Source organism: Seriola lalandi, unplaced genomic scaffold (genome assembly GCF_002814215.2).
Source record: "Seriola lalandi dorsalis isolate HSWRI2012SDOR001 ecotype SW California unplaced genomic scaffold, Sedor1 jcf7180002054663, whole genome shotgun sequence".
NCBI classification, from domain to species: domain Eukaryota; kingdom Metazoa; phylum Chordata; class Actinopteri; order Carangiformes; family Carangidae; genus Seriola; species Seriola lalandi.
Genome location: NW_019525216.1, coordinates 923,585 through 939,662, shown reverse-complemented (window position 1 = coordinate 939,662; position 16,078 = coordinate 923,585). Strand labels below are relative to the sequence as shown.

At 43.1% G+C, this 16,078-nt stretch overlaps 1 protein-coding gene across 15 annotated transcripts in view; it reads left to right on the top strand.

Annotated features, from left to right (window-relative positions):
* The window catches only part of ptprda (protein tyrosine phosphatase receptor type Da), a 354,362-nt gene that overhangs the window by 242,722 nt on the left and 95,562 nt on the right, over nucleotides 1-16,078 (top strand). For all 15 annotated transcript variants that reach the window (XM_087177922.1, XM_087177921.1, XM_087177923.1 and 12 more), the window contains one exon: nucleotides 14,963-15,148. In XM_087177922.1, the coding sequence (XP_087034048.1) occupies nucleotides 15,046-15,148 (103 nt within the window). In that variant the 5' untranslated portion in view covers nucleotides 14,963-15,045. The remainder of the gene's footprint in view (nucleotides 1-14,962; nucleotides 15,149-16,078) is intronic.

The window sequence follows — 16,078 nt, the reverse complement described above, 5'->3', positions numbered from 1 at the left end:
ATAAATACACAAGTCTGCTTCACTGAGCTTAAATTAAACTGCTGTGATGTTGAGTAGTTTGAAGAGGTTTTGACTGTTTCACTAAGTTGTTAATAGACTAACAACAGGTCCTCTTTATAAGTTTATCATAATGGAAATGTACAGTATACAGTCCATATATCAGCATCCGAGCAGATGTTACTATAGATGATTAAAAAAAGACATAATGCTACTTTAGCTTCTGTGACTCAGTCTCACTCCAGTTGAGCGTTAAAATTTTTAGTCATCATTTTGAACCAAATCCAATGAAGTGCTCCCCCTCATTTTTCCCAAGAGGCACCCCTTGAATGAGGATCTGTGGGAGGATCCCGCTCAAACTCTGGCTCTCAGCGTGCTGGAGACACAGGCTGTATGCTCAAAGAATATACACTTCATCAAACACACCAGTGAAGGGGAAGGGGAGGATGACCCCACTCACATATACACAACACTATTGGCACCATCGCCAATTTATCACAAGTAATTTCCTCAGCTCTTGACCTTTGACCCCTCCCTAAGGCTGTGTTTGTATTGAGGGCAATGTGCCACTGTCTGAACTGTCTGTCTGAAGCCTCCCTAGAGGGACATGCCGGTGTTTGCAGGAGAAATATGCTGCTTAAGCCACTGGTGGTGAATCCACCCTTGTGCCCAGCATGTGTTTCTGTCTCTGTGTGTATGTCTGTCATTGTCTTCTCAGCCCTCTGGTGTTTTATGCATGCTGCTCATTAGCCAGACAATGGCCACTTACCATGAAATGCTGTCCGGGGCAATATGTCAGAAAACCCTAGGGATGAAAGAAGGGAGGCAGCAGAAAGCAGTGCAGTTAGAAAGAAAGAGGAAGGCTGGGGCAATTGGACAGAGAGGTGGATGTAAAGAGAACGACAGGGAGCGTCCATCGACAGCTTGAGAACAAAAGAGACAATGTGTGCAACAAACGAGTGGGGGGTTGTATGTTTTTCTCTGCAACAATCCCTGAATAAAGAACGAGCCTCACCTCAGTTCAATCCACCAACCTGCCACTACGAACAGTGACATTACAAGCAGCCCAGTGAGTCAGTCTGCCCTGACCTCTTGTGCTTGTGAGATCTAGCAGAACAAGGCGGTGCGGGCGCTCCATGCATGCACCGGCCACACCGCTGCAACCCTAACTGAGGCACGAGCTCCATCCAGTGTATGCTGGCTCCCCTCCCCTTACATCACCGTGTCTGGAGGCGGAAGGTGGGGAGGGGGTACAAGATTAATGATGGTGCTAACCGCGTATTTATCATCCGGCTGGAGAGTAATGCGACACCTTTCTAATCTGAATATATTTCATTGGGCTGTTATGGCACTCAGCCCTGGGCCCCATGTATGTGTATACGTGTGTGTGTGTGTGTGTGTGTGTGTGTGTGTGTGTGTGTGTGTGTGTGTGCTTGTACCTCTCTGCGTCACTGGAAGTGTATTTGAATGTTAATCATATCTGCTTGAGTTTGTGCGTGAGAATGCGTGTGCTTGTAAAGGCATGAGAGTACTGTGATACCAACCAGCCGCCATAATCGCTCATGCTATCTACCCTGGCAAAACGGCCCTGTGGTAATTAGATAAAGATGAAGTTCCTCTTTTCAGCATGTTGGGGCCACGCTCCCTGAGATCCTCTCTTGTGATTCTCAGCAGCCTTATCAGGTGAACACCCTTCTTCCATCCCCCTCTCCATCTCTCCCTCTCATTCTCCTACTCCTTCTTTTTGGCACTCAGCAGAAATCAAGATGGATGTCTCCTCAAAAGAGATGGGGAGATAGGAAATGCGCAAGGCCAAGATGAGGCCTGATAGGACCCACATTGGGCCTCCCGTTAGATTGGCTCCACTGTCACCAGTGCTGCCAGAACTACTGAGGAACCTTGGAATAGCAACTGCCTGGTTTAGAGGGTACTCTGTTGTGGGTGTTTTCAAATGGGTAACTCGCAAGCTCAGTAGGTAGTTTGTCCACGCACAAGACCACACACAAATGTTGAATTATGCAATAGTTTGGCTCTCTTACACTATGTCATACTTAAAGTTAGCCTACTAATCCATTAATGGAGTAGAATTTTAAAAGAGGGCAGCAGAGAAGTGTGTGAAATCTGTTCTGCATACATTTTCTAAATCCACCCTGGTGTTTGCTTGCATATGCGGTCAAAACATGGTCAAGTGCATTTGTAACAACGAAGGATAACCACGAGATGTAACAATGGTCTCGGGTAAAAAAGGATTTGCAAAATTCAATGACAATACAGAACATTTAAATGAATACTGGTCGCATCAATAATTAAATGTCTAAGTCCATAGCCAATTACAATCAGTCACAAGGTACAGCCTTAGTCCTGAGACAGTCTTTGTACAGTCAGGAATCCCCATCTTCAGCATTCAAAGCGTAGAGCATACAGGCTTATATTCTACTCAACAATCACAGCAGTGACAAGGCCGTCGAAATTTTATACTGGAAGGGAGTACACACACGGGCACGCTTTCTCGCACAAAGAGGCTTTCTCTCGGAGATTATGTGTCTTGCTTTCTTGTGTACCCTTTGCCAATCTGCCATTTATGCAAGTGAATATATTTCAGACTCTGCAGCTTATTGTGCACTTCATTGTTCAACTTCATTGTAAGGCAACAAAGGGAGAGAGGGAGTTAGACGATGGTTTTTCAAGAGAGAGATTTGGATAAGGCCTTCTACCCACTAACTAACCTACCCACCTACCCATGCTTACATTAAAGTCACAGCAGCGGCTCCTTGTACACCTGACACAAACTTAGGAACATCGGTGGTGTCTAATGTTAAAGAAATGGCTTGGATTCACCTTCGCGTGAGACACTTAAGGTGGCCAAATACTCGAGACAGCTTACAATGTGATATGGAAAGATGGAATAATTTCCTGATGCCTTTGCAGTGGTCTGACAATGAGTTAACATTGAAAGAGACATAGGATTCACTTTTGAGTTTGTTATCATTGGTGGCTCAGGGACCAATTTCTCACCTGTCATGTACAAGATCCAGGTTCATTTCCCAGCCAGTGCAGGAACCTTTTCAACCTCCATCATGTCAAAGAAGAATAATGAGTCTGGTGATAGAACAGCACTGACTGACTCATGATGTTTCAGTGTCATTACAGCCCTGAGCATCTTTGGCCAGACTTCAGCACCATTCCCACCATAGTGCTCACATGAATCCCCAGAGGGAGGGACAGTTTATCTGTAACAGTCAGCAGCTGGTGTCTGCCCCAAAGACTCCAATAGCCCCCAGCTAGAGTTGCCACTTCAGATTCTAGTCATTTAGCAAACAAGTCAATCATGCGCAAGGCAACTGCCAGTGACTTGCCAACGTCCCTAGTGAACCCAAATATAGAGACGAGGGGGCAAAGAAGAGTCACGGCCTGCTGGGTCATGGAAATTAGGTCAAATTGGTCATCAGCGAAGTATCTGGGTCTAGCATTCTGCTCTGATGATTGCTGTTGAAATAGTTTGTAATGAGAAATGATCAGGGGCCCCCAGTGTCATCTGGAGTCCACCTCTGTTCATTAAATTTAGCCACTGCCATAGAACAGATCAGGAAGTTTAGAATTATGATCTGAACTAAGAATCTTTTTACAAATGTACCAGCACTGAAATGCGTGAGTAAATGAGCAAAGAGCGGTCATGTAGTGGAATTGCAAAGGAATCTGTGGCCACCCAAAAATGTAAAATGCCGTTAAGGCAAATGAACAGAGTTCTCTCTAAACTGTGCTGGTGGTACATTTTGTCACAAAAGCTTTGAAGATCTTAAAGACTACGCTCCTTTTGAAGTCATGTGAAATTTTCTTTTTTATACTATACAACCTCCACTGGAAATTTAATTTCAGTTGTAAACAAAACAATGAATAATTGTATCTTCGTAGTTTCTGTAAGCCACACATAATTATACATGTCCCTCTTGTATCTCATTCCTTGTCTGACAAAACTGCTTTAGATGTGGCACTGGAAACCTAGGGGCTGACACTCTGTGGCGTCATGAAAGCACAAGTTTGACGGCTGACAATGTTAGTGGCATTAACTTGCTTGCTGTCTTTTGTCATTGGGCTAAAGGAAATGGTAATGTGTGCACACAAATTTCCTTTCTATTGGATTCAATTAGCTTCACAGAGATGGGAAATGTTATAGCTTTGTAGTGTTTTCCTTTTATCATGTGTAGCAGAGCCCAGTTTTCTCAAATGTTCTCATTTGGTTTAAAGCTTTATTTGTCTGGCATTGACAATGTTACCCAAAAATAGAAGTTGGAACAACTCGAGCAGAATCTGCATTACATTAACACAAGAATTGTACATATCTCCCCAACAAGTTTTCATTGGCTAAAGCAAGGGGTGAATGCCATAGTAAATTGCCTGTAACCACTGTTTTTTAAAGTAAATAAAGAATGATGATAAAATTCTGCATTAAAATATGAATTACGAGCACTACAGAATGACAAACTGGTTTCCCTTGCATTTTCTCACTGTTGGGCAGAAGGAAAATGTCCACTCCACAGAGAGAAGGTTAATCACGAGTAAGTTAGAGAATAAGATAACAGATTTATTTTGATTTAATAGCAAAAAAGTCATCATCGGGTGGGGTCACATATTTTCAGTTCACAGAGTGCAGTCAAGGGCAGCTGACCTAACATAAATTGAAACCACCACCTTTAACTAAATATGTAACTTAATTTTGTTTATTGAAGCATAACCATGTGAAAAAGCAGAGTCCTCTTCAGTGGAACAGTGGCTATGTTTACTTATGACCAGTCAGTATCTAAAGGTGAATTATGATTTAATTTACTTGTACGATCATGTGCCAAACAGTCTAAGTGCAATGTAAACATAAAAGCAAGCCAGGGACCTCCATGCTAACAAGGTAACCCTTGAATTCAAGGTTACAGTCTGCTGCAGTTCTGAAGTGCACACAAAGGCATATGCACACCATCAACTACCCACACACACTCAGACACATGCAGACATGCACACATGCAGACACGCATACACGCATGCATGCACAGACAAATACGTCTCTCTCCCTGTAGTGCCCTCCTTGGCAAAATCTCAGTGCCAGTCTCTTAATGAAATGCTCAATTAGGGTCTTTAAATAGGTAATTATGCAGTGCCTAATCCCCTAGCTCCTGGGCCCTATCTCATTTAGATGACACTTGGGCAGGCAAAGTGGGAGGGGCAAGCACTGGGGCCTTAGTTTCTGTCATCAAAGCCCCTCTGTGGTGGCCTGTTAATGATAAGGCACATCCAGGCAGTCAGTCAACAGCAACTCCCAGTGAGGGCCACTGACAGCATTGGAGATGGCAATGTTAAGCTTGACAGTGTCTTAATCATGTTTGTGAGTGTTCGGGGGTGGACTGTATTGGGTTGGGGAGCTTGTATAAAGGTTTCTACGAGGGTGTTAGATGTAGAGCGAGAACAGCAAAGACCGCTTGTGTGATGTGGGTTTATATGCATTTTTGTGACGATTACCAAGTTAATTTTATATGAAACAAGGACAGAGGGAGAGAAAATCACTTCCAAATGTCAAACTGTGCATGTTGCTTGATGCCAAGCTTTGGCAGAACAGTTCTGATTTCCTGTACTGACATTTGTTTGAAGGTGGCATTTGATTTGAATTTCAATCTCCAAACTATGGCTGGAGAAAAGGACCTATTCATTCGTATTCAGCTGCATAATAAAATGTCTTGTTCACGTGCTACAGTAGACCATCACTAACAGGGAACTGCTCCTGTTTGGTTGCTAACATAGCAATGGCAAGAATTTGTCTTAGTGAAACGACAAAGGGGGAATTGTTGCTTTTGCCTTAGGGGTGAACCATTGCTTTCCCTCGACTGAGTTGCACAAGCAGCCTGCACTGCCTTTCATGAGAACAATAGCTTGGCTTGACTAAAACACCTTTCAAGGGCGTCCAAGAAATAAAAAAAGTTTAGCTTTTCAAATCTATTAATCAGCAAGTACCCACATCAAAGTGCTCAGTAAACTTTAGTAAGAATACTTGAACCTCTGAAATATTGAAGCAGCTTTCTAAAATGCTGTTCATCCCCACCTAGCATGTCCTTTGACAGTCTTATCAGGATATAGATGGAAAAGCAGGAACAACACAATTTCACCTCTATCTGTGTATTCAGCAAAAACATCTCATATCTGTGATAATATTTTTTGTCCCATTGCCCTCCCTGTTGGCACTGATGTATTTTCATGCAAAACCTTTGATAAGCTGCTGGTTCTAATGCTGCCTGTCTGTTCTTTCAGTTGTTGACTCAGGCTTTCTTTTCAAATCAGAGTCATGGCAAAAACACCAGTGTCCATAAAACAGTGAAAAACCAGAACTGCTTGACCAACTTTTTCCTCGGCTAGAGTGAAACGGGATAGCATTTATGCATTGCTTGAAGCCTGTTGATAAAAGCGACATAACACATAGAATTCATACAACATTGTCCCCTTTTAATTTAGCTTTTGACTAGTGACACAGAGGTGCAAGAACTACTTAAGACATCCACATGGATTGACACTAAGGCCTTATGATGAGTGCACTTGTGAAAACATCCACTGCATCACCTTAGGTAAAAGATAGCACACTGTGTGCTAGGCTAATTGAAGGGAAATTTGCCCGTCATTGCCTTAGTGCACTACAGAAACCATAATGTGGCATTACATTTTAGCTCTGGGTATATCGAGGCAAATTAGCATTTAGATAATGCGAGACACTTGGCATTTTAATTATTTTGCTGCCCTATGAGTGTAGCGTGTATGCCCCAAGCGCCTCCTTACATCCTTCATGTACGCCTAAGTAGTGCATTTACATACCAAACGGCCTGGCTTGTGTACAAAAGCCACTAAAATGTCACTACCACACAATGTACCTTGGTGTTCAATTGTTTCGAAAAGATAAGGAAGCATATTGTTGTTGACTTATGCCATATGTATTAGGGGGCAACACAATTCCCAGTGCTGTGTTATTCAGTTATTTTGAATAGAGCTCTGTTCTGATGTTTTCTGCCATGTCGGCGAGTGGCAGTGGAATGCTGTTTTGTCTGTTTGAGGGCTCTGAGCTTTCCATAAAACGACGTGAGCTCAGGCTGGGAACAACCTCCCTCTTACTCTCCTTCCTCTCTCTCATTTTCTGTGCCTCACGGAAGTGAGATTATTCATCCTCCCACAGATCGTTGCAGTGTTGGGGGTAGATGTCAAAGTGCCAGGAGCATGTGGTGCAAAGGGTATGCGTGCCTGTACTCTGCTTGTATTGGTCTATTTGTGCACATGAATGCCTGAGTTTACATTTGTGAGCATGTATGTGTAGGAGTTGTTTGTTGCAGGCTGCATCTATTTGATTGGATGCAGACCTGATCCTTAGTTTGTGGTTTTTAGGGTGAATGGGGTTTAGATGTGGCATGTTTCTTATTCTCTCATTCTTTCACCTGCTGTCATCTCTCCAGCTCCTTCCCTTCAGGAAACAATACCTTTAGACTGCCAAAGTGGCCTTGCAACCATCATCTCCTGTTAAGCAGCGCCTGCCTTTTCTCGCTCTATCCCTCATCTCTCTCTTCCACCTCTCTCACGCTGCCTGTGTTAGGCGTACAAGCACAGACGGAGCGTGAGAAAAGCTGGCAGTGAGGCACATTCCCTTGCTTCCCTCCCTCTGCCTCCACCTCTCCCGCTCTCTACCCTACAGTGCGCTCTCCTCTCCCTCCCTCCTTCGACATTACTTTCCCCTGTCCTCCTCTCCTTTCTCTCGCCACCTCTCTCCCTCTCTGCCTCGTTGCTCCCCTTATCCATTATATTTCCACCCCTCTGCTCCGCCCCCCTCTCACTCCCCCTTCCTTTTTTCTGGTTCATAATATGTAACATGATTTAGCCCTCCCCTGTTCATGCGGCGTAAATTTAATCCCAGCCATTCCAGGTTGGCTGCTGCTGCTGCGTCTACCATTTTTCTCATTTTCCCCCCATCCTGCCACACTCTCTGCTCTCGACACAATAGACTCCTCAAGATTCAGCCTGTTTGCATGATAACAAGTTCTTTCCTTATACTAAATGCTGATGCACAAGGTCAAGCACGACCCAAGTGGCACATGCTTGTACTATAGAAGCCGCCCACACTGTGACAAGCAAACACATAGCACAAGGGACGGTCTCCCAATAAGCCGACAATCATTTGAATAGTTTACACAGCTCGCACGCTTACCCAAAGGCTGATTGTACTCTGCTGTGGTTTTATCTGCTGCCATTAGTGCTGTCAATTAGAGTTCAATAGGAAGTGTGTCTACCAGTGTCACCAAGGTCAAAGGAGGTGATCAAAACATGCAGACAAGGATGAAAAATGTTGCTTTGGTGTTTTGCTTTTTTTCCTCTCTAAACTCCCCAGTGTCGCTAAAGCTTATCCAATAGCTCCATAACCTTGTGTGTGTGTGTGTGTGTGTGTGTGTGTGTGTGTGTGTGTGTGTGTGTGTGTGTGTGTGTGTGTGTACATGTGTGTGTTTGTTTGTTTGTGAGTGCGTATGTGTGCACTCTGTGTTGGTATGCGTTCAGGGAGCAGCACAACAGGGCACCGGGATAATCAGTCACTAGACTGCAGGTCAGGGTCTTGCACTGTGGGGACCATCCATCTGAACCCAACAGCTGCTGGGAAACGTGGTGCGAGGAATGAGATGAGAAAGAAAGATGGGTGAAGAGAGAGAAAGAGAGAGAGAGAGAGAGAGAGAATGAAAGTGGTGAGGTACACCGGGTAGAGAGAAAAGTCAAGGAGAGGCTGTTGAAAACAAAAAGAGCACACAGAACAAGTGGGAGGAGGAGGAGTATTTGCAAGCTGATGCTACGTGGTCATTTCAGTTACTGAAGTGTATGCTCAAGGTCAGTTTGGGTGGGCTGAATTCTCATGAGGACACAACCTTGCTCTTTGCACCCAAACAAGGTAACAGTTTTCAAATTGAAACTCATTCTCCTTGACCTGTGTTTTTTTTTTTGAAATACAAAGTTATTTTCACGGAAGTTTATGCTCTATGAAGATGTGTAACCTTTACTTGCTGTGGGGAAATTATCAAAGAAAAGGCCCAACAATATCATTTGATTAATGACAGTGTTCACAAGCAAGGTGAATAAATGTTATTTTACACTATTTGTGCTGTGACATTTCAAAGCCCAGTTCATTTTCCTGACAAAGAAGGGGGGATGGCTTTGAAATCTCTTGGTACTAATTTGAAACGGACACACAATTGAGATGGGATTGTGATAGCTTCCTTGTACTAAAGCCGCAGCAGGTGCTTTTAAACCAATTATTAGACAGACAAATGTCATCAGACCCAATTAGCTTCCTGCTGTGTGTTTCATGTTGGGTGATTCATTCATAAGAAAACAAGATATAACCAAAGACATCAGCTGCAGCACTGGCAGCATTTGCTTGTCAAAAATTAGTCAGGCTTGCAGGCGGAACTATAAACCCTGACTTTCTCAAACAGAAAGTCAGGCGGTACCACCCAAAGGATAGTTTATGACTGTGGGAGGCTTGTTTGAGGGAGGTCAGGGGTGGCAAGAAGGGAGGGGGAAAGAGTAAATAAATAAGTATAGCAAATAAACTCCTCTGATGTGTGGTTGTCAGGGTCTTTCATGTGGAGGCTGCACTCGAGGGCATAGCTTAGCTTAGCTTGAGGGATGGTATTACACATGCCGGCTGATCGGGAGCGATGTGTGAGAAACGGCCTTGTCACTCGGTCTTAAATCACACCATCGCGGGCAGAAGAAGAAGAAAGTAGTGGTTGAGGAAAAAAGAAAAAAGAGGAAAAGTATACAAGAGAAAAGGGGAAAGAGTGGTTATGAAAAAAGAACAACACATAAGAAAGGGACTTTAGTCAGTGAAGAGAGGCTCAGACCTAATACTTCGGGGTTAAAGAATGAGCAGCAGAAAAAGATAAAAGATTTCTGCAGTTAGCATGTAAAATACATTATGACTTAACCCAAACTTCACCTCTCCTGACGAGGAAGTGGAGATTTTAAAAAGGAAATGGGTGGGTGTAGATGTATGTGGGTGGGGAGCTGTGCCTTTGATGAGCTTATTTTTATAAATCTGGTCATACGATATTTAAAAAAAAATCCTGGGGGCACCATGAGTGGGTTCCTGTCACAGGCAGGCATGCTTTGCTGTTCTCAATGCTGTTGAATTAGGAGAAATACTAGTGCACAGCAACCTGTGTGCTTTTATATGCCCTTTAACCTTGTGGTTGGAATAACTGGAGCGTATGCTCTCTCACTCGACAGTGCTTTTCTCTTAATTAAGTGATATTGGGGCCTTAAGCATCTGAATCTTATTCCTGTCCCTGCCTTCCTCTGAGCCTTCTCAGGACAACAGGTCGATGCCATGACAAGTGCTGTCCAGATTCTCAAAGAGAGAAAAAGGCAAGGGGCAAAACAGAGGGCTGGTCAACGACACCTACAGGTATTACATAAAGGAGAAATGTGTGCAGCTAAATTATTTTACATAATGTTCATAATTTCACTCCCCACTATTTTAAAGCATAGCAGTTATGGACAGTCAGACAGCCTGTTCAAATTATGTACATATTTGCTTTACAAGTATGATAAATAACACAACCACATATGCCACAGTGTAACCTCGTTGGCATTCAGTAGATAGTGTGTGCAATAACACATTAATGGCAGGCAGGTTTTTTTACCTGGTAACTGTCAAATACGTTTTATAAATTGATAAAATACAGCGAAGATACATCAAAACAATAAAATGAAAACACTACCAAAATGATAGCGTCTCGATTAACAATAATATTTAAGTTATAATTTAGGCAAAAATTATTATAAGGCTTACAATGAGGAATTTTTATATGTAACAGCATATCAACAATGATGTACTTTGTTACTTTATCTGAGAACACACAGAGTGTAAACTTCAATAAAGGTTCATCAGAAATAAAGATGTCGGATAACTCTTCAACATAACAAACTTTATTCTGCAACCGTCAACTATCACGCCTTCATCAGAGTGTTATGTTGGAGAGAGAACAGTTTAATTACATACTATGTCAAAAGCAAATGGAAGGTGGTGGAATTCTCATCAGCTGCAGCCCCGACTCCTGTCCACCGTGTGTCAACTCACTGCTACTTAACTTCACAACAGGAGCTAGGGCTTCAGAAGCAGGGGCCGTCTCTCTCAGCGTCGGGGCAAAATCAAAAGGCAGGATCATAGAGATCATTGCAGTACTAACACAGCAGCCTACCCTGCGTGCTCAGTGCCATAACCATGCATATAGCTGTATTTTGAAAGTGTGCATGTGGGGGGTAATTACTGCATTCCTTTACTCTGCTAGTCCAAAGGGAAATAGCAAGTCCTGCCTCATAAAACGAAACAAATTCTTATTTGCTCTGCCTGGCTGGGCATGATACTAGGCAAGTTTTTATAACGCAAGGCAGTATGGATCACAACCTCAGTAGTTTTGCCATGCTTTGTCCTTGCATGTGTTGGGCTAATTACAGAGGGATTGGCCTTAATAGATTTGGTGGCATTTTTGTGGCTGCTGTGGTCTGTTAAGGACAACATACCGTAACTACACTATTTCCTTGAAGCTCAATACAGTTTGTGCATGAGCCTGAAATTAAAAACACCCCATTTAAAATTCCCTGGAGCTGGCCACAGTGAAATTAGTCAACTTGCACGAAGGATGAGCATAATGTGGTACAACATGTGCTACGCTCAAACCCATGTTGGAATTGGTTAAAAATTGCACCATCAGTAGCATTCTCATGTCAGCATTTGTTTTCCACTGATTTGTACTCGGTTTGCCAAGATATTACGACATGTGAGTGAACATGGAAAGAAACAATTGGCGTGAAGCTGATGTTGTGAACCTGCTGCTCTGGAGAGCTCATAACTATTCTGCCTGCATTCTTTCCCATAACAAGTTTATTGCGGTATGGCTGGAATATAAGATAAATATGACTGATTCTTTTGTTTTTTTTCCTCTTAATAATATTGCTTGTCTAAATAGACCAGAATACCAAACACACACGCTCAAATGAGAATAGAGACCAGCCATTATGGAGAATATAAACATCCCTCCCTCCTTCTCTTCCACATTTCTGATAAGGATCATGGGCAAGGAGAGAGAGCAGACAGCTCAACAGCCCCTTTCTCTTTCTTGCCACACACTCCCCCCTTTTCTAATTAACATTGTGCATGTTGTCAGGCTTTGTTTAATAATGCATGATTGCTATCAGCAGCAAAATCCTTTGAATGAAGCACCACTGAATGGGAACACAATAATACCACCGGGGGCTCAGGAAGAAAGACAAGATTGTTTTTTCTTTCTATTGTAATAAATGTTCAATGGAAAGCATCAGTGCCACCAAATATATGAAAGTGAAGTCGCAGAGTGCAACGCAAAATGGCCATGTTGAGGATAAAATGGGCAAAGGTGGCTTCGCCTTTGAGGGAGTCTTTTTACGAGGAATAAAGGAAATGGAAAGGACCGTTTGAACTCATGTACATGCTAATACATGTAATTACACATGCATGCACAAAAGAGTTCGTACAAAAAAAGCTGCAGTATTTAGGCTAAATCCATTGTCAGATAACAATGCAGTTGGCAAACTGCTGCCTTTCTGCAAGGTCTGGCAGGTGGTTTGCCCCCCCAGCACATTAGGAAGGATTCTGCAATGCAATTTACTTGTAAAAATCAACACCACAAATCAACACCAAATATGGAATCGTCTGAATTTTGGTATAAATCAAGGTTTTGGTGTATGTGTGGTTGGGGTGGGGTGGGGGGGTGAGGCAGTGCTTACATTAGCTTCTCCTTGTATTTACTCGCATGGCACGGTCTCTTGGTTGTCTCACTGGTGGTTACACAACATACAGATGGTTTTGTTTGCCTCTATCAGCTTGTGTGTGTGTGTGTGTGTGTAAATGGGTGTGTGCGTAAATGGGTGTGCCGGTGTGACGGGCATGAAAAGAGAGGGGGAGGGCTGCTGAGTACTGTTCCTTGTTTGCTGCTTAATGTCATGTCATTATGGAAATTCACACTTCATTAATTAACTCAAAGGCTATCACTTAGATTTGGAGGGGTAGATCGTAAAACAATAACTGGAGGGGACAGACAGCTGTACCTGCACCACGTATGGATCACACTGCATTTCTATCCATTCACACCCTGCTCAGGGTTTTCCAGTCCAATTGATTCTAATCTAATTCACAGTCGCTACAAACACTACTCATGTGAAAATATCTAATATCTAGCGTGCCCAAATGTATGTATATGTATACGCATCTGTGTTTGTAAGAAGTGTGTGTGTGTGTGTGTTGGAGGTGGTGTGAGCGGGGGATGAGATTGCCTCAAATTGATTCCCTTCGCCACACGTCCCCCGCTCTTGCGCTTGCTGCTAGCCCCGCGGCGCTTGGAGACAGGTAGTCGTGTCTATCTCCCCCCAGCACAAATCGAGTGTGACAGGTGCGCTATCTTCCCGTCTTTTCTGCCATTTACAGCCCACAGAAATGAAAGAGGGAGAGCTAGGAGCGAGAAAGAGGATGATTGGTAACAGGGAAATGAGGTACTTTGTCATCATCGGGCCTACTGATTGGGCTTAGGGGGGATTGTTTTTCTTTTTTTTTTTCTTTTAGTGGGTGGCGGTCAAATCTGCAGATAAACAGTCCAATAAATATTATTTCTAGCAAAAGGATTTATACGCACAGTCTCCTGAATAGACAGTTCCTAAAACTGCAGAATTATAAAACCTCAAGAGATCTGACATGTTGTGCGTTTGATCTCATGGCACATAAACTATCTGAAATGTCATGGTACACAAACCATGTGCTGGTCTGCCTAAACCAGTCACCACATCTGAAACAACAGCATCCTGCAGAACAATGCAGGCAAACTTGCTAGCATGCTAACAAGCGGTACAGTATGTCATCAAAGCTCACACACTTGGATTATCTGGGAGCCGTGCTACGAGCCGAAGACTACTGCAGAGCATCCATCACTAAGGATCAAGCGCTGGCTTAAGCAAATGGATGACAAGGGATAGAGCCGGTCTGCAGCTAATACTAGCTCACTGTATCACATTGATTTTTACAGCCATGTAGTGGCCCTTCGATAAAAGACTTAAACATGAATGGCAACACTTGGCCACTCTGTCTTATAGATTTTATTTGTTGTTGGAGCAGTACTGGATAAAGGAGAAAATGTTTGTGTGTGTGTGCTGAAGCTAAGCAACTCCATCACTTTGTTTGGACACTTAGAGCTATTAAAGCATCTACTGTGGATTAAATGTGGTGTAAGAAGCATGTGCCTCAGATGAATTGGTTTATTGAGCGTGTATATCACAATGTAACTAAAAGGCAGCATTTATATCCTGTATTGTACTTTATAGAAAAATACTCAAGAAAGTCTCAGCCGTCTCTAAGTGAACAAATTTGCTTAAACTCCCAACTGAAGAGCTACGAAATGGCTTTCAGCATTTATGAATATTTCCTGTATTCCCTGACTATTCTTACATGCAACAGAGGCGTTCCTTATGTGAAACAGATATCAACACTGATCTGAGGAGGACTTAAAATGTACTCTTATTATGCAGCGTATTTAATTGGTGCTCGCGACCAAAGCTGTGAAGACAAAATCTTATTAGTTCACCCTTTCATCTGTGTGGTTTCTCCCTCTCTCTCTCTCCCTCTCATGCACACGTGCACACGCATTGTGTGAAGTGACTATTCCATTTAGAGAACTGTCAGAACATACCCCGTGAGCACATCAGCCTCTTCCTATCCTCTGTCAGCTCCAGCCGAGGCTGTGTGGAGGTATGTCAGAAATGTGCAGGGATAGATAAAACCCGTGGAGCCAAACAGCTTTGTTTCATTCAGTCCCTCTCTCTCTCTCTTTTTCCTCCCTCCTCCTTCCCTCTCCCTCTTCCTATCCCTCCTTGCCTTGCATAGGCTGTGAATACCCTGCATCTGAGAAATCAGACCAGACTGACTCACAGGGCTCTGTGAGCCAGTGCCACCGAGGCTGCCAAAGCATGCTGGTGCCAAGCTGTCCCACCATGCACAGAGCCAGACCCACGCTGCTGCTGCCGCTGCTGCTTGTCCTGGGTCTGCTCCTCCACCTCGCCGACGCTCAAAGTAAGTGGACCGCTGGCTTTCACTTGGGCCTCAAGTGTTGTGTCCTGCTGGGTTGGGACGGGGAGGCAAGGGTGGAATGTTTTGTGTTTCTGCTTTTAATTAATCATCAGACACATAAATACTTCATGGAACACCAACCTAAAAATAATTACATAATTCAGTGTCATGACACTGCTGATAAGCTGGGGTGATATTACCACTACCAGTATAAGATGTTCATCTCTTACAAAAGTAATAAAATAAGTGTATTTAAATACAAGAAATTCAAAATTCAATTCAATGAAGGTTTTAGTAAGTTAATTCCCGTTTAAAGCCCACTCTGTGAAGAATGGGAGGAAATACCAAATCTGTATTAGATACAGTTTTTTAAAAAAAAAAAAAAAAAGGAAAAACCCAATTTAATTGAGCTTGTTGTTACTTCACTTGAATGTTTGAGTAGAGTTTGATACTAGAAGACCATTTTCAAATTCATCTGCTGAAGGGGGAAAGTTTTTTGTGTTAAACTTAAAATGATCTTTAAGTGTGCACAAACAATGCACTAAGAAAGTCTTCAGACCCCTTAAATCTTTTCACTTTTTGTAATCTCACAGTCTTGTGCTAAAATAAAAAAAAAAGTGAAAAAAAAAACAAAAAAAAAACATTCCTTATCAATCTTCATTCAATACCCCATAATGACAAAGTGAAAACAAAATTTTTGAAATCTCCACACAGGATCTCTGGAGCTCAGCCATCTGGGTCACCTCTCATACCAAGTCCCTTCTCCCCTGATTGCTCAGTTTGGCCGGGCAGCCAGGTCTAGTTAGAGGACTGGTTTTTCCACACGTCCTCCATTTAAAAATTATGGACCCACTGTCCTTTCAACCTTCTCCAGATCTGTGCCTCAACACAATCCTGTCTCTGCGCTCTGCAGGCAGCTACGTCCACCTCATG